The sequence below is a fragment of the Emydura macquarii genome, unplaced genomic scaffold (genome assembly GCF_026122565.2).
Source record: "Emydura macquarii macquarii isolate MOO-44397 ecotype Brisbane River unplaced genomic scaffold, CSIRO-AGI_Emac_v2 contig_1253, whole genome shotgun sequence".
NCBI classification, from domain to species: domain Eukaryota; kingdom Metazoa; phylum Chordata; order Testudines; family Chelidae; genus Emydura; species Emydura macquarii.
The window spans coordinates 99,806,242-99,824,466 of NW_027131390.1; the positions used below are offsets into that span (position 1 = coordinate 99,806,242).

The 18,225-nt window shown below is 44.2% G+C and overlaps 1 protein-coding gene across 1 annotated transcript in view; it reads left to right on the plus strand.

The window, feature by feature from the left end:
• Window positions 1-7,986: 7,986 nt before the first annotated feature.
• Window positions 7,987-18,225, plus strand: part of SLC12A8 (solute carrier family 12 member 8) — an 88,565-nt gene continuing 78,326 nt past the window's right edge. Inside the window, exons 1-2 of the mRNA XM_067549605.1 lie at window positions 7,987-8,752; window positions 13,520-13,748. Coding sequence (XP_067405706.1) covers window positions 13,626-13,748 — 123 coding nt within the window. The 5' untranslated portion in view covers window positions 7,987-8,752; window positions 13,520-13,625. The remainder of the gene's footprint in view (window positions 8,753-13,519; window positions 13,749-18,225) is intronic.

The following is an 18,225-nucleotide window of genomic DNA, read 5'->3' on the forward strand; positions in this document are numbered from 1 at the left end:
CCCTGGATACATTGGTTCTATCTAATAACTGCCCACTGTCAAACCTCTCACTCCTGAGCAAGCTCATACAGAAACTAGCCAAAGGCCAACTACAAGATTGCCTACTTTAAGCTAATATTCTAGACCCAGCACAATCTAGGACATGGAACTGAACCTGCTTTAATGTCATTGCTGGATGAACTCCTCCAGTTAATGGATAAAAGGCAGACATCCATTCACATCCTCTAGACCTCTCTGCAGCATTTGACACTATTTACATGAAATACTGTTGCTTCACCTGAAAGAGTGGCAGGAGTCCAGGGTAACTGCCAAAAGGGCTTGAGTCCTTCCTGAAGGAGCACACTTAACGAGCAATAATGGAAAACGACCTCCCCCACTAGACCCTCATTTGTGGAGTCCCACAAGGATCAATTCTCCAGGCCTCTTCAATGTTTACATGTAGCCACTAGGTAAACTGGTGGTCAGACAACATGAGCTGAAGCGTCAACAATATGCAGATAACACACAGCTCTACCTATCCTTTGCCATGTACAACCATACCATTAACACCAAGATAGCCTAGGGCCGGGATGAGATCAACTCATGAATAACGAGCAGCTGGTTGAAGCTGAACCCAAGCAAGACAGAGGTGATGCTGGTGGGTAGAAGAAAGCATCCTGAAGAGTTGAAAACGGGAGTCTGAGTGGAGAACTGTTGGAAGAGAAGGAAGGCAAGCCCCTGCTCGTTAGGGGCAGTGAGTGAGTTCTTGAGGGTCTTTTGTTTGCTTGCTTGCTGGTTTGTTTTCAGTTTGCAAAGTCTGGCCGGGGTAATGTGTTGTGAGAGAAGGAGAGTCTTTGATCACAGCTGAACCTTGATTGGGTGTGGCATTTAAGCAGGACTATAAAGGCAGCCAAGTGGCCAGCCAGCAAACAGCTGAAAACGGGGGTATGTTGGGTAGAAGTTTGGAAGTGGAGTTTGGAAGAGGGTGTGTTAAGGTAGTGGGGTAGGTGTTCTTATTTTTGTTTTCGTTCTTGACAGGCACTTAGGAGCAAAGGCTATGACAACTACAGAGGCTGCAGTGGTAGTTACCAGAAGAAAGGAAGAGAGAATGAAGATGACTGGAGGTGGAAGCTGTGGGATGTATATTATTCTGGTGAGGGTACCTGAAAGGTGCTTTGTTGTATGAAGTGCAGCCTGATAGATCCGATAGACGAGAGGATCCGAGGTTTAGAGATGTGGGTAGAAACGATGGAATGTTTGAGTGTGGAAGGGGATTTGAGCAGATGATGGAGAGAGGAGGCTGAAGGGAAACCTTAATACTTGAGATGCAAGCTGGACCAGAGAACTGAGAGGATAGACTGCTGGATGAAGGAAGTGGCCAGTGAAAGCATGTGACTATGAGAATAAAGCAGAGGAAAAGGCCAGCTAGTGAAGGAGAAATAGAGCTGAGGAATGGGTTCACTGAGTTGGAAGATGAAGGGAAGAGGGAGGCAGTAACAGAGGGTGGAAGAGCAAGGAGGAAGAAAAGAGTGGCTAGTCCTACTACAAGAGGGGAAGAGACAATGAGATAGCCAGGAGGACAGAGGATGAGTTGCAGAAGATTACAAGTGAGAACAGAAAACAAGAAGACTTGCGGCCGGAAAGAACAGAAGGAAGAAGGCCAAACAATCGTACCAACACCAGGAAGAGGCAGGTCTACGTGACTGGGGACTCCCTGCTAAGTACAACAGAAATGTCTGTCACCGGAGCAGAAGAGTGTGCTGTCTACCAGGTGTTAGGATACAAGATGTGACCCTGAGGCGGAAGAGGATCTAATGGGAGTAGGAAATAATCCATTGATTGTCCTTCACATGGGAACTAATGATACTGATAGATTCTTGCTGCGATTGCATCAAGGAAAACTACGCCAGAATGGGGAAGATGCTTAAAGAAATAAGGAGGCTGAGGTGATCTTCAGTGGGATTCTACCTGTACATAGAGAAGGTGAATGATGCCAAGACAAGATTATGATGATCAACAGATGAATCAGGCAATGGTCTTATAAGGAGGGCTTTGGGATGGTCAACCACTGGGAGGCATTCATGGATGGAGGACTGTTTTCATTAGATAGATTCCATCTGAGTAGGAGGGAAATAAACTTCTGGGATGGAGGTTGGCGCAGCTAATGAAAAGAGTTTTAAACTAGCAATGTGGGGGAGATTGTTGGGAGAGATAATCTCCATGCCTGATTTTAAATGAGTGGGAGGAAAATCAAGTAAAAGAGATCGCAATGGAGAAAGGAACAACAGAAGGTAGGAGAATGGACAACAGGAGGAAATGTAGTGCCAATATCACTGACAGTAACAGTCAGGTTAGGCAATACTAGCGGTAAAATGACTTTACATAATCAGGTGAGGAATCTGGGTGAAGCCAAGCAAAAACAACTAAGATGTCTGTACATCAATGAAAGAAGGCTGGGTAACAAAATGGAGGAACTAGAACTACTGGTGCAGGAAGTGAAACCAGATATTATAGGGATAATGGAAACATAATGGAATAGTAGTCATGACTGAATACAAGTACTGAAGGGCATGTGCTGGTCAAGAAAGACAGAAATAAAGGTAAAAATGGAGAAGTAGCATTGTATAATAATGACAAGGTAGATTGTAGAGATTAGAAGTGATTGAATGGAGAAAACGGAATCTGTTTGGGTCAAAATTACTTTGGGAAAGAAAGGTAACAGAGGTTCTACTGGGATAGTGCATGGAGTCTGCCACAGACCCGCAGGATCTGATTTGGATATGGATAGAGATATCACTAATATTTTTAATTAAATAAATATTCTGGGAATTGTGTGATCAGGGGAGACTTTAATTTCCCAGATATAGATTGGAGGACAAGTGCAACTAATAATGATAGGGCCCAGGTATTCCTGGATGTGGTCACCAACAGATTTCCTTCACCAAATAGTCATTGAATCAAGAAGGAGTGTTGCCGTTTTAGATTTAGTATTAGTAAGTAGCAAGAAACTCATAGGAGAAGTGGTTATAGAGGACAATCACTTGATTTGAGTGATCATGAGTTAATTCAGTTTAAACTACATGGAAGGATAAACAAAACTAGGTCTGCAATTAAGGGTCCTTAATTTCAGAAGAGCAAATTTTAAAAAATTAAGGGAATTAGTTAAGGAAATGGACTGGACTGAAGAACTCAATGATCTGACTGTGAAGGAAACTTGGAATTAGTTTCTGCAACTTTTGATTTAAAATTGCAGAAACTATCTTATGCCTGCATCCCAAACAAGGAAAAATTCATAGGAAAGGATTCTAGACCAAACTGGATGAACAAGCATCTCAAACAGATTATTAAGAGAAAGCAGAAAGTTGACAAGCAATAGAAGGGATGGTTCAGCAAGGAAAGCTACCTCTTGGAGGTCAGAAAGTGTAGAGATAAAGTGAAAATCTCCAAAGGCCAGGCAGAGCTGGACCTTGCAAAGGAAATTATAACCAATAATAAAAGTGTTCCTAGCCATATAGATAAAAAGAAACCAAGGAACGAAAAAGGAGTCCATAAAGGATAGTGTGAAGATTAAAGATAATCTAGGCATGGACCAACACATAAACAAATACTTTGCAGTTTTTAATAAGGGTAATGAGGAATTTAGTGGCAGGGTGGCTAATGGAAATGAGAATATGAAAGTATAAATTATCACATCCAAGGTGGAAGCCAAATTCAAATAGCTTAATGGGACTAACATCGGGGCCTGGATAATCTGCATCCAAGAATATTAAATGAACTACCACATGAAATTGGAAGCCCAATAAGAAGGATTTTTAATGAATCCATAAACTCAGAGGTTGTAACCTATCACTGGAGAATTGCAAATATAGTACCTATATTTAAGAAAGGGGAAGAACGTGATCCAGGAAACTGCAGGCCCATTAGTTTGACCTCAGTTGTATGTGAGGTCTTACAACAAATTGTGGAAGGGTAGTTAAGGACATGGAGGTAAATCATAGAAGATTAGGGTTGAAAGGGACCTCAGGAGGTCATCTAGTCCAACCCCCTGCTCAAAGCAGGACTAACCCCAACTAAATCATCCCAGCTAGGGCTTTGTCAACCTTAAAAACCTCTAAGGATGGAGATTCCACCACCTCCCCAGGTAACCCTTTCCAGTGCTTCACCACCCTCCTAGTGAAAACTATTTTCCTAATATCCAACCTAGACCTCCCCCACTGCAACTTGAGACCATTGCTCCTTGTTCTGTCATCTGCCACCACTGAGAACAGCCTAGCTCCATCCTCCCTGGAACCTCCTTTCAGGTAGTTAAAAGGCCGCTATCAAATCCCCCCTCATTCTTCTTTTCTGCAGACTAAACAAGCCTAGTTCCCTCAGCCTCTCCTCATAAGTCATGTGCTCCAGTCCCCTAATCAGAAAAGTAGATCGTGCCCAACCAACCTGATCTCCTCCTTTGAGAAGATAACCAAATTTCTAGACAAAATGAAATGCAGTAGATCTAATCTACCTGGATTTCAGTAAGGCATTGGATACAGTTCCACATGGGAAATTATTAGTTAAATTGGAAAAGATGGGGATTCATATGAGAATCAAAAGGTGGGTAAAGAACTGGTTAAGGGAAGACTACAACAATGAACTGTCAGGCTGGAGGGAGGTTACTAATGGAGTTCCTCAAGGCTCGGTCATGGGACTAGTCTTATTTAACATTTTCATTACTGACCTTGGCACAAAAATTGGGAGTGCTCTAGTCAAATTTGCAGATGACACAAAGCTGGGAGCTATTGCCAATACAGAGAAGGATCAGAATATCATACAGGAAGATTTGGATAACTTAGAAAACTGGAGTAATAGAAATGGAATGGAATAGTGTGCAAGGTCATGCGCTTGGGGGCTAACAATAACTTTTGCTATAAGCTAGGGATGTATTGGGTGGAAGTTACAGAGGAGGAGAAAGAGCTAGATCTATTGATCAGTCATAGGATGACTATAAACAGCCAATGTGATGCAGGTTGTAAAAAAGGCTAATGGAATCCTAGGCTGCATCAGGTGATGTATTTCAAGTAGAGATAGGGAAGTGTTAAAACCATTATAGAAGGCTGATGAAACCTTATCTGGAATACTGTGTGCAATTCTAGTCTCCCATGTTTAAGAAAGATGGAGTCAAACTGGAACAGGTGCAGAGAAGGGCCTCTAGGATGATTAGGGGAATAGAGAAGCTACTTTATGAGAGGAAACTTAAGGAGCTTGGCTTATTTAACTTAACAAAAGGAAGGATGTGGGAAGATATGATTGTTTCTATAAATATATTAGAAGGATAAACTTCAGGGAGGGAGAGGAGTTATTTAAGTTAAAGACCAATATTGGCACGAGTACAAAAGGGTATAAACTGGTCATCAATAAGTTTAGGCTAGAAATTAGACCAAGTTTCTAACCATCAGAGGAGTGAAGTTCTGGAATAACCTTGCAAGAGGAGTAATAGGGACAAAAAACCTAACTTGTTTTAAGACTGAGCTAGATAAGTTTATGATGGGGATGATATGATGAAATTGCCTGCAATGGCATATGGCCCATCTGCGACTGTTAGCAAATATCTCCTGCTGCTGGAGATAGGACATTGGATGGAGATGGCTCTGAGTTACTACAGAATTCTTTCCCAGGTGTCTGGTTGGTGGATCTTGTTCACATGCTCAGGGTCTAACTGATCACGATATTTCAGTGGAATTCAAAGGAATTTTCCCCTCCCGTCAGACTGGCAGAGACCTCTGAGGTCTTTTTTCTTCCTCTGTAGTGTGGGGCACAATCACTTGCGGTTTGAACTACAGTAAATGGTGGATTCTCTGTAACCTGAAGTTTTTAAATCAAGATTTGGGGACATCAGTAACTCACCCAGAGGCTTTGGGCCTATTACAGGAGTGATTGGAAGAGATTCTGTGGCCTGCGATGTTCAGGTCAAATTAGATGATTGTGAGGGTCCCTTCAGTCCTTAATGTGTCTTAACTGATGAGTTTGCAGCCACAGTCCAGTCTCCTTTGATTAAATATACACACCCACAATTGGATTCCTTGCTGATGCTAAGCTCTCACATAGCAGCACCCATGAGTAACATGAGTTATCCATGAGTTATTCATGCCTTCATTATTTCTTGTATGACTACAGCAATGCAATCAATATGCATGGGAAAGAAAACTTCAGCACTTAGGAAACTCTAACTAGTACACAACTCTGCTATGTGTCTCCTGAGCAACACAGGCTACTGCGAACACATCAGATTTGTCCTCGGCTCTCTGCACTGGCTTCTAATAGAATTTCAAATCGAATTCAAGGTCTCAGTCCTTGTCTTCAAGGTGCTCTGTGGCACGGGCCAAGAATATCTTAAAGTTTGCCTAAAGCTCTGAGATAAAGATCCTGAGCAACAACTATGCACCTGTGGCATATATAACTCTCTACACTAAGGTTAAAGCTTGTCTGGGTGGGAGATAGAACTTTCTCTGGGCTTGGTCTGAGACTGAGGAATGAACTCCTAGGAACTGCAGACTATTTCATCCTTCACCACCTTCCACTCCAAGTGCAAGACAAATTTATTTGACTTTGCCTTCTCCAGCATAAATACATACCGACATTTATATATTTAAAAAAAAATCCTGAAACCCTACCAAAATAAGGAAGTTCATAGCACACCCTTCCCCCCATGGGGTGAGGATGAGGACAGACTACAGAATTGTCACATTGTTCAATGCTCAGATACTGTGTTGATATTAGAGCCTATATAGAATCAAATGGATTTCCAGAATAAGAGTGCCTTATTCTGCTTTGGAAGTTCCCTGTGTAGACAACCCCTTAGCATGCCACACAGGGAGCTATTTCAGAAGAGCTATTATGGAATTGCTAATCTGGTGCATTTCCTTCTGTAGACAAGCCCTTCTGCCCCCTGTGCTCCATCAGGATGAACTTGGGAGTGCGAGAATTTCTTTTCACAAACCACTAGGACCTTCAGATAAACTGAAAGCCTCCAGAATGAGTAAGAAAATGAATGATCAACGTCATGTTTTCAGTGAAACAGCGGATGCTGCTGCCTAGCACCCGCATTTGACTGTTTATGTGCCTCATTGTCTTTCACCCCCAGGGAAAAAAATCCAGTTCCCTGAGTGTCAATAAAGAATAAACAGCTGGCCTTGCCAAGCAGGATGTTGAACCTATTATCTCTGATAATGAGACTCATTCACTGCTCATGTATATAACTGTCATGTTCCTGCCACGCTGGCTGCATGTATTAGGAACAGACAGAACTGTACAAAGCACCTGTCACAGAGGCTGCTCCCTGTGCATGTAACCAACAAGCTCCTCTCTTACTGGGACCAGTAGAAAATAGACTGCAGGAGACAATGCTGCACTGGCAGGCTCGGGGCCAGCTCCTGAGTGAACAGGCCTAGTCATACACCCCCCCCCCCCCCCCACACACACACACACTATGGGTGAAATTGTGGGCTTAGTGAGGATAGAGGGAGTTTCCCCCTTGACGTCAATGGGGCTAGGAATTATTTCCCCCCTGGCTCTAATTCTGCTCTCCAGCTCTCAGTGTAAATCAAACACCCGCTGAAGGGCGCTCCCCTGGCTTTACCAGGGGGAGAGCTGGAGCATTTACAGGTTGGGAACGGCAGGCTCAGCAATGAGCAAGGCCCAGCCTGAGCCCTGGGCCTCTAAGGCAGCGCCCAGAGCCCGCTGCTGGCCGGCAGGAGGGTGCGGGACGTGCTGGCAGGATCGGGGCCCTGTTTGGGCGGGGGGCTGGACGTGTGTAGGGAGGGGCCACCGCCACCCAGCCTGCCTTCTGGGGCGAGCCAGCGCTTGGCGAGACCCGTTGTCTACGCTCCCCTTCGGGCCGCCTGGCAGCGCCCAGGGCAGGAGCTGGGGTGGGAGCGCGGCGGGGCGCGGAGGGGAGGCCCGCGGGATGCTGCTCCGGTTCCCCAGAGTCCCTCGGTCACAGGGGCTGCAGCTCCCGTGCAAATTGCCGGCCGGGGACGGGAGTGACCCTGCCTGGGGAAGGGCCAGGGCCACCCCCCCCGTCCCGCCGCCGCCGCCGCACGGCACCAGCAGGGCCAGGGCGGCTCACGTGGCACTGAGTGCCCGGCCCAGGACTGGACAGGGGCTGGGCTCCCCCACCCCGGATCGCAGCAGGGCGCACGGCCCGGGCTGGCTCCGCAGGCAGAGGGGGGAGGCAGGGCGTTAACCCGACCCCAGCCGGGGCCGAGGTGAGCGGAGCCAGCAGCTGCCGCGCGGGGGTGAGTCCCGGAGCCGGATAACACGGGGCGCGGGCTGGACCCCACGCGGGGCGCACCCGCGGCTGCAGCGCCTGGGGGGGGGGGGCTCGTAGCTTGCAGGGCAAAGAGACGGGCCCCGAGTGTGTTTCACTAGCCGTGTAAACGGGCAGGAGAGGAGGAGCGGACCTACCCCCGAGAGGGCAGGATCGTGAGAGGCGGGGGCAGGGCGCCGAGGAACAGCTGCAGGTGCCTCCCGGATCCAGGAAAGGCCTGGCTCGGAGGTAGGCAGGGCTCGGCGTCCTCCTTCCTGCTCCTTTCCTAGGACGCGTCAGCTCAGACGTGCCACCAGCACCTGTCCGGCGCGCACCCCTGCCCGGCGCCGCGCTGGGTCTGGGAGGTGGTGTCAGACCCTGCAAGCTGGCGAGGACGCGACCATGCGCTGAGCTTTGGAGACGGTGCATGGAAGGACCCCCTGAGCAGGCTCGTTGAAGTGTGCGAGATGATGGTTATGGCTGTTCAAGGTAGTTTAGTCAAAGGGGTGACGGAGATCTGGTCTGGTAAATCTTGGAAGGAATAGCTGTCCCATCTCTCAGTTTCCTTGGACATCTCTTTATACATTTAAAAAACAAAACAACACCAGTTAATAATAAGAGATGGGCAGCTATTTTCTGTATGTTGTCAAAGAGGTGAGAGGTTCACTGAGCTGTCTCATCAAGAGTGTTTTGACTTAGTCTTTTATTTATAATATTCATTCTAAGAATGCCGAAGGGCAGATGAGAACAGGACTCTGTTGTACTGGCGCTTTACAAATAGAGGAAGAGACAGTTCCTGCCCCAAAGGCCTTACAGTATAATAGATCAGACAGACACCGCGTGTAGGAGAAAGAGAACATACAAGCAGCGGGAACAATACAATAGTGGCAAATGTCATTCTGTGATTTATTTTATTTTAGAAATTCTTTCAATGGGTTTCGTTCTTGTTGTTATAACTAATCATTTATAGCATAAGTGTAAGACTGTCTAGGCACCAAAAGTGATGGGGACCTTATAAATAACTTTAAATAGAAGTAAGGCAAGTCACACTGTAAAATTAATACACTACTAAAGCGAGTAAAGGTTTGGCCTTAATATGTTACTGTTGTTTTCAAATACAGAAGAGTAACAAAATTAGCTTGGATATTACATTACATGTTTAAAATTGTGGTATTTATATATAAGCAAACATTCCTGAATGTGGTATTTATGTTTGTTGTACTGACTCACTGCTGTTTGATTTATCTTTAATTCATTTCTTCCTTGGAGTCCCCAGAATTAGGTGTTTTTAAAAACTTAACCATGATGACGGTTTAGGGGATTTATTAAAAACAAAGTGCTCTTGGCTGTTGGATCCCATCACAAACCAAACCTAGAAAGTAACTCCTATGACAGGAAGGGAGTCCCTTCAGAGGTCATTGGACCACACACAATTGCGGTTGGAAATGTATTAACCTCGTGTCTTTAAAGTTAGCCATCTGTTGAATAGCTTAGAGAAGTGATTTTGGCTGAGAAGCTTCTTTAATGTGATTACTAATGAAATAGTCTTAGTTTGAAAAGGCACAAAGGCAGTTTGAGTTGCAGAATGCACTTTAAAGGCTGCACAATTTTCATCTTCCAGAATAAGCCTTTATAATTAGATATGAAAGTACCTCCGCTGTCAAATGGCTTGCCACCATAAAAACAAACAAACAAAAAGATCAAACCAACATAATTATTTTCCCCTTAAACAGAAGTGGACGTATTCTCCAAAAAACTCTTGTTTTGCTCCTAGCCACGTTTTCCTCCTAGCGGGGGAAATAGACACGTGGTCATTGATTAAAATTCAATTGATTTATTTAGTGCGGGGGATGTGACTGTCAGTCAAGATTTGAATTTGACCCTAATTTTATATTTGAGGAAAGAAATTATTATTCTAGCAGACTCATTTTGAAAGTGTGTGTAGCATAATATGCTTCAGTCGTGGCCGTGACTAATACTAGATAGAACCTGGGGTCACCCAATGAAATTGATAGGCAGCAGGTTTAAAACAAACAAAAGGAAGTACTTCTTTACACAATGCGTAGTCAGCTGTGGAATGTTGTGAAGGACAAAACTATATAACTGGATTCAAAAGAGAATTGAGCCTATCATCCCTGAACTTATTTATCAATGGCTATTAGTCAAGATGATCAGGGATACAACCCCGTGCTCTGGGTGTCCCAAAACCTCTGATTGCCAGATGTTGAAACCAGGCAATGGGATGGATCACTTCATGAGTGCCCTGTTCTGTTCATTCCTTTTGAAGCATCTGGCATTGGCTGCTGTTGGAAGACAGGATACTGGCCTAGATAGATCATTGGTTTGACCCAGTATGGCCGTTCTTGTGGTCTAACCTAGATAGATAGTTTATGGTGGTATTAATGAGGTTGGCGCCATATACACACATAACAACAAGAAGGTCCTTGACCCAAAAGACTGTACCATTCACAGACCCTGATCTCACAAAGAAGTGTGTTTATTTATCTTACATACTGTAAGAAATTGTATTGACTTCAGTGGCACTACTGGCATTGTACAAAGTTAATGTGTAAATCTTTGCAGGATCAGAGCAAAATATTTATTCTCCTTTCATATACATATCTTGCACAGTGACCTACGTAATGCATTATCACAAATTGCTTTCCAATGCAAAATTAATGCAAATATTTGTGATATATGTATGTATAAATCATTGTAGAATTAAATTATAGCAAAGGGAGAGAAATTAAGGAAGCTGTTCCTTACAGCAGTAGCTGCAGACGATAAAGCTCTCAGACCAACGGGTGATATTTTGTGCAGGGAAAGAGAGAAGTTACTAATAGATAAGCAGAGAAATTGGGGAGTAGAAAAGAGAGGGAGAGGGATTCTTAGAAACCAGAGGGAGTAGATAGAAGAAGGAAGCAAGTCTGTTGGAGGATTTAAAAAGTAGAAGGACAAAATATACTGGCAAGGATGCAGCAAGGTATAGTGCAAGGATGCAGCAGTCCAACTGCAAGTTGTTCATTTCAAGAGTGGGACCTTACTACGTAAAAGATGTTTATATTTGCATATGGAAGATATGGTAAATGAATGATTACTTCTTGATAGTCCAGACTTGCTGCGAATGTTCTCTTGCAAATGTACTTTTGCTGCTAGGAACGCTTTACCTATGTGTGTCCTTAGGTAATGCAACAAGCATATGTATCTTAGAAATAAACGCCGTAAAATGAACAAGGACAGCAATGCTCAATTTTTACTTCCATGTGCATCTTCCATCCATGAAATGAATTTTGGTGATCACAGTGGAGCCTTTACTAAATAAAATCTCTTTCCATTAAAGAGCAGCCTGGTGCCTTGAGGAACGCTTTGAAAACTGTTCTATTTAAAAGCAATTTTGCCTGCATGTCATGTATTTCCCTCCCTCCATTTTCATCATCAGGGCTATTTGCATAAAAACACAATCTTTGTTTCTGAAGGGTTCATCTGTTCCTGCTGCTGCTTCCCTGCTTGAAACCCCAACCGCCCTAGAACAGCAACCAGTTGTGATATTGTAAAGGATTATTTGCTTCAAAGGGGGAAATGAGCAACGGGGAATCAGTGAAGTCTTAACTGCCTCACTGCTGCTTAACAGGACAAATGCACTGGGTAAAGAAAGACCTTCTGTGCTGTCCAATGTACCAGGTGCAGCAAAAATGCTGGAAAGGAGGCTCCTCAGTGCAAATATTGGGGAACACAGATGCTTGTATACTAGTGTGCTCAATATGTTACGTTTTAAGGCAAAGGCAGAATTAGAGTATGACTACGCTGCTGGCGGCATTGTCGGCAGTGCAGGATCAATTCTGTGGGATCGATTGAGCGGCAGTGGAGACCCGCTCAATCAAACCTGGAAGTTGATGGCGTTAATCCACCCCCGCGAGAAGAGTAATGCTGCGTTGACCGAAGGGCATTTCCCGTTGGCACAGCGCAGTGGGGACGCCATAGTAAGTAGAAGTTAGGAAGTCGACGGGTGATACGCAAGCTACTCTACGTAGCTTGTTATCTCCTGTTGACTGCTGCTGAAATCTGCAGGCAATGTAGACCAAGCCTTAGAAAGGAAGGCTGATTAAGGAAGGATGATCTTGTGGTTAAGAGCCTGGGCTGGGACATGAGCAATCTGGATTTAAGTCCCAGTTTTCCATCCTGTGTGACCCTGGGCAATTCATGTAATTACTCTATCCCACTGTTCCTGAAACGGAGGACAATAATGCTTCCTTTGACTATTTAGATTGTAAGCTCTTGGGGACAGAGACTGTCTTCTTATGTGTTTGTAAAGTGCCTAGCGCAGTGGATCTCTGATCTTGGGTGGGTCTCTAGGTACTATTCAGTTACAAATAAACAAACATGGATTGTGTAATCATGGCTGATTCTTTGTGTGTATATCTAACTCCCTCCACCATGAAGTGTATTCAGTACCGATGTTAGCAACCGAAAGGAACAAACAAGTTCCCACCATCAAATTTAGGAACTATCAGAACACATGCTAAACATCATTGTTCAATCATTGCACTGTCATTGCGTCCTGTGCCCCAGCTGAGAAGGAATATGGCTTGTCTCTCTAAATACAGAAGGGGATAAACACGGGGGAGGGAGAAGAGCTATCTAAGATAAAGGCCAATGTTGCACAAGAACAAATGGATATGAACTGACCATGAATACATTTTAGGGTGGAAATTAGAAGAGGGTTTCTAACTATCAGAGGAGTGAGGTTCTGGAACAGTTTGCTAATAGGAGTAGTGCGGGCAAGAAAACTAACTCGTTTTAAGATGGAGCTTGTTTCTGAATGGGATTATATGATAGGATTGCCGATGATAGCAGGGGACTGGACTTGATGACCCAGGAAGTCCCTTCCTGTCCTATGCTTCTTTGTTCCTAGCTGTCATCTGTATGTACTTCTGTTTTGACTGTAAGCTCTTTGGGGCAAGGACCTGTCAAGCTCTCTCTTCTATGACATGCCTGGCATACCTTGCCTTGAGGTATGGTACAAATAATAAAATAATTGGAGGCCAGGATCTTATTTCCTTGTCTTCATACTAAACACGCCTTATTATTATCTTCCTAGAGGCAGCTGCTATATCTCACATACAGGTGTCATTACAAGGGTCTGGTTTGAAAGGATGGTGCCGTTAAATGGCAGATTTGTGCTGCTTTTGTCTTCTGCAGAATTAGAACATTACAATGGGTTGTTCTTTTTTTTTCTTCCCTGTCCCCTCCTACTAGGAGTAACAAAACCATGAATCCTCTTCTGTGGAGATTCCAGCGCAACAGGAATTTGTCTGAGGGAAATAGCTGACCTTCTGCTCTGCCCCCCAGACTTCTGACTGGCATGATGGCGGCATTTTGGACGTACAACTCGAGCATAAGGGATAAAATGTTTGTGCTGAACTACGCCACTGGCCTGAGGAGTAACACACATGTGCAAGAGCTGTTCCATGAGGAAGCGCAACAGGTATGTTAAAAAGGCCCCATCTCCCCAAACCACTAATCTCTGGTTTCCATCTTCAGCCCCTTGTGACATCATCATGAACAGGGAGATGAATATATTGACCTAACAAATGTCTGCAGTTAATCAGGTTATGACAAAAGCACATGTGCTTCAGTAAGAAAGGTTTTCATTCCTTCTTAGGTCTTGAATCTGATGGCTACCTTATTACCCCTACTCCGATCCATCAGAGTTGCATGATGGTGACCGTTTCTCAAGGTCATGTTCTTATGTCTCATCCAGTCGAAATAGCCTCTGCAGGGTCTGGTCCCTAGAAGTTCTATGAGACTCCTTGGATGAACATCTTGTCTGGACGTCAGGCAAGGAAAGGCCTGTCTTCTGTGTTAGTTTCCAGAGAACAGTATAGGGTGTAGTCATCTTCTTCAAACTCTAACTCTTAGCTTCATCCGCGATGAGATTCTTAGCCATGCTGGCACTGAAAGGTGGTTGTTTTGTGTTTAAAAAAGCTGAAGGAAGGGACAGGCGCCCTGCTTCCTGCCCCTGAGGCCATGCAGGAGAACCAAACCATTGTTTGGAGCACAACCGCGGTGGCGGTTTCACAGTACAGTACAGAAAGGTTCCTTGGGGAGTCTTTCTCAGATGGCTCTTTTCAACGTTTGGAAGATTGCTGCTGTCTGTTGTCTCTAGGCCATTTTTTTTTTACGTTTCGACTATCTTACATGATGGTCCATGCTTTGAAGGAGGATAGGTTGAAGTCTGGAGCTGAGTCCCGTCGAAAGTGCTTGGAGAATTGAGATACCTGCATGAGAATTTGACCTAGGATACAGGGATTAACTAGCTCCTCCAGAAAAGTGCTTTAATGATCACATGCTGTCCAGACTTTGGTTTTACATCTGATCTGAAAGACTGTGTCTCTGAACCTCTGCCAATACGCTGGGGCCTTGGTTCTGTAACCAAGTCAGAGAGAACAACACCACCTACTGAATCCCCCACAAATAGCAATAACAATCATTAGTAAAGTCGATTAAATGTTTATTTCCAGTTCCCATTACAAAAAATTTTCCTAATTAATTTGCTCACTTGATGGCTTCCCTATGTAGGACCCAGTTACTATGTGCTCTAGGATGTGGGGTTTTGTACTCGGCAGTGGGCGAAAGCTTTTTGACACATCTGAAACTATTAAAAACGAGCGTTTCTGTGTTAGGTTATTCTGTTACCTGCCGTTCAGCATGACTCTGTGTCATGGAGATTAGATTGGTTATGCTGAATGTGCCGAAAGATGTAGCATGTCAGGAAGCAAGCCAGTGCTTAATGCCAGTCTTCCAGTATGACTGTATTGGCCTCTGCTGAGGTCTTCAAAACCGGGGCCCAATGTTAAGCTTCGAGGTCCACATTTAGGCACCTAAGTAAGTGCCCTTATTTGTCAAGAGTGCCAATCAGCCAGAAGCACTCATTTCAATAAAAACCTAAGATAGGAACCTGCTCACTGTAATGCCAAAAAATACATTTGTGCTGTGTTTTAATCCCATTAACCTTGCAGAGCCAACACAGAGGGAGTAATTTCCCTGCTATTGTGGGGGCCAAAAGCACTGGTGCACTTCAGTCCCTGCTGTTCTCTGCCTCTGGCACGTAATAGTCTAGTCTCTTGTGGGCTGTCATACTTGGGTCTAATTTTGGTTGTTGGGTTTAATATGGGGATGTTGAGTGGTGCTGTTAGCCGGTGATGTACAGGAGGTCAGACTAGATCATCTGGTGGTCTCCTCTGGCCTTAAACTCTATGGCTGTGAGTAAGCTGGATTCTTTCTTCTTGTGCAGCCTCAGCAGGATTGCTGGCTAATTTCTCATCACTTACACATGTGCAAACCCAGCAGCAATGCTGGGGCTGCACAGGTGTCACTAGAGGGTAACCCTGTGGAACCTTGAGTACTGGTGCTGATCTGTGAGAAAGACAGACCAGACCTTGTCTGTTAGAAACTCAGGCTGAGTTTGCAGGCTGGCTGTTAGAAAGAACATCTGTGAACTTGTCAACAGAAAACATTCCACAGTCACTGCGGGAGAATAATCATGGAATCCTTTGATGCCTTTTCTGTAGAGTCACTTTTCAGAGGCGAGCCACAGTTAACCACACAGAAGCGGAACTAACATCACCCCATATTCTGACCAGGTATTACATTCCTTCCCCACCCACCCTCCAGCTCGTCTGCATATGCTGAAGCAGAAGTGTTCCAAGGTGGGTGGACATGTCCTTTGCTGGAGAAAGATGTGTCAACACAGAGCACTTCCCAGCTTTTAGTCATAAGAACATAATAGTCATATTAGGTCAAACCAATGGTCCATCTAGCTCAGTATCCTGTCTTCCATCAGTGACTGGTGCCAGATGGTTCAGAAGGAATGAACAGAACAGGGCAATTATTGAGTGATCCATCCATCCATCCATCTCCTGTCATCCATTCCCAGCTTCTGGGAGTCAGAGATGTAGGGCTACCCAGAGCATGGGTTTGCATTCCTGTCTAATCCCTTGGCTAATAGCTATTGATGGACTTATCCTCCATTAACTTATCTAATTCTTTTTTTTAACCCAGTTATACTTTTGGCCTTTGCAAAGTCCCCTGGCAATGAGTTGCTCAGCTTGACTGTGCGCTGTATGAAGAAGTACTTCCTTAGTTTGTTTTAAACCTGCTGCCCATTCATTTCCTCAGGTGAACCCTGGTTCTTGTGTTATGTGAAGAGGTAAATAATACTTCCTTATTCACTTTCTCTATACCATTCATGATCTTATCTACCTCCATCTTATCCTCCCTTAGTCATTTCTTTTCTAAGACGAAGACTCTTAGTCTTTTTAATCTCTTCTCATATGAAGGCTGCTCCATACCCTTATCATTTTTGCTGCCCATCTCAGTAGTTTTTCCAATTTTAATATATCTTTTTGAGATGGGGAGATCAGAACTGCACACAGTAGTCAAGATGTGGGCGTACCAAGGATTTATATAGTGGCATTATGATACTTTCTGTCTTATTATCTATCCCGAGGCTAATGGTTCCTACCAATCTGTTGGCTTTTTTGACTGCCACTGCTTACTGAGCAGTTGTTTTCAGAGAACTGCCCGCGATGACTCCAAGATCTCTTTCTTGAGTGGTAACGGATTGTGACACTGGCTGGATTAGGGGGACCATTTATAATGTGATTTAACATCAATAAGTCAAAATTACAATAATTCATATGAGATAGGCCATGTTAGGTACCATTAGAAAGGTTATTATTTGCTAAGTATGATGATATTGTTTATGTGCACGTGTCATATTTGTTTTGGAAGTTATGGATATGTTTGATGTATCTGTATTTCAAATTGTGCTGTGTTTCTGGGCAACACTCCAGACAGGATGGCTACAGCACTAGTCGGCTTAATGGCCCATTAAGGAAACTCAGAGGTACAATGGGCCCAGGGGGAGAAGGCAGGGCTACACCTGATGAGTCACCAGGACTTACTCATGTGACCCTGGACTCCATCTTATTCCTGTAAATTTCCACAAGCAGCATGGCAAAGGCTAAGGGACATAAAAGGCAGCTGCACCCCATCCATTTTGTCTTCAGTCAGTCATCGGTCTTTAGTCGTTAAGTCTTCAGTCATCAGTCTTCACCTACCTCTGGATCAACTCATCTACAACTGAAGCTGTGAATCAAAGTCCAAGTACACTATTTGCACTGGATCACCCTTCTCCATGTCTATGTTGAAATCCTCAGAGTATTCTAATAGATCAGTGAGGCATGATTTTCCCTTTACAAAAGTTGTGTTGAGTCTTTCCCAACATATCACATTTATCTGTGTCTGATAATTCTGTTCTTTACTATAGTTTCAACCAGTGTGGCTGAAGTTAGGTTTACCAGCCTATAATTGCCAATATCGCCTTTAGAGCCTTAAAAAAAATAGCATCACATTGTCATTAGCATGATTAGCATAACATTATCTGCCTGTTTTCTGGTGCAGAGGCTGATTTAAGCGATAGTTTACATTTCACACTTCTGCAATTTGATATTTGAATTCCTTCCATACTTTTGGGTGCATGCCATCTGCTCCTGGTAACTTATTACTGTTTAATTTATCAATTTATTCCAAAACCTCCACTATGGACACTTTAGTCTGGGACAGTTCCTCAGATCTGTCATCTAAAAAGTACAGGTGGGTGGGAACCTGAGGAGAGCCCAAGAACAAGCCCCGTGACTCCATTAGCAGGGAACCTTCTGATTGGCATCTCCTGTAACATATCTTCTTTTGCCTGACAAAACTGACTTTATAGTTTTTATATTGAGCCTCCTGTGCCAGATTGATGGAGGCCTTTTGACCCTGCCTCCTTTACAGTAGAGGCACTTTTTCCTGTGCTTCAATGTGGTGTTATCTGTTTGATTGAGTTCTGTGTGGCAGAAAGAGAAGATTAAGGACCAAATGATGTTGCTTCCTGCATCCATGTTGTGGAGCCTGCAACA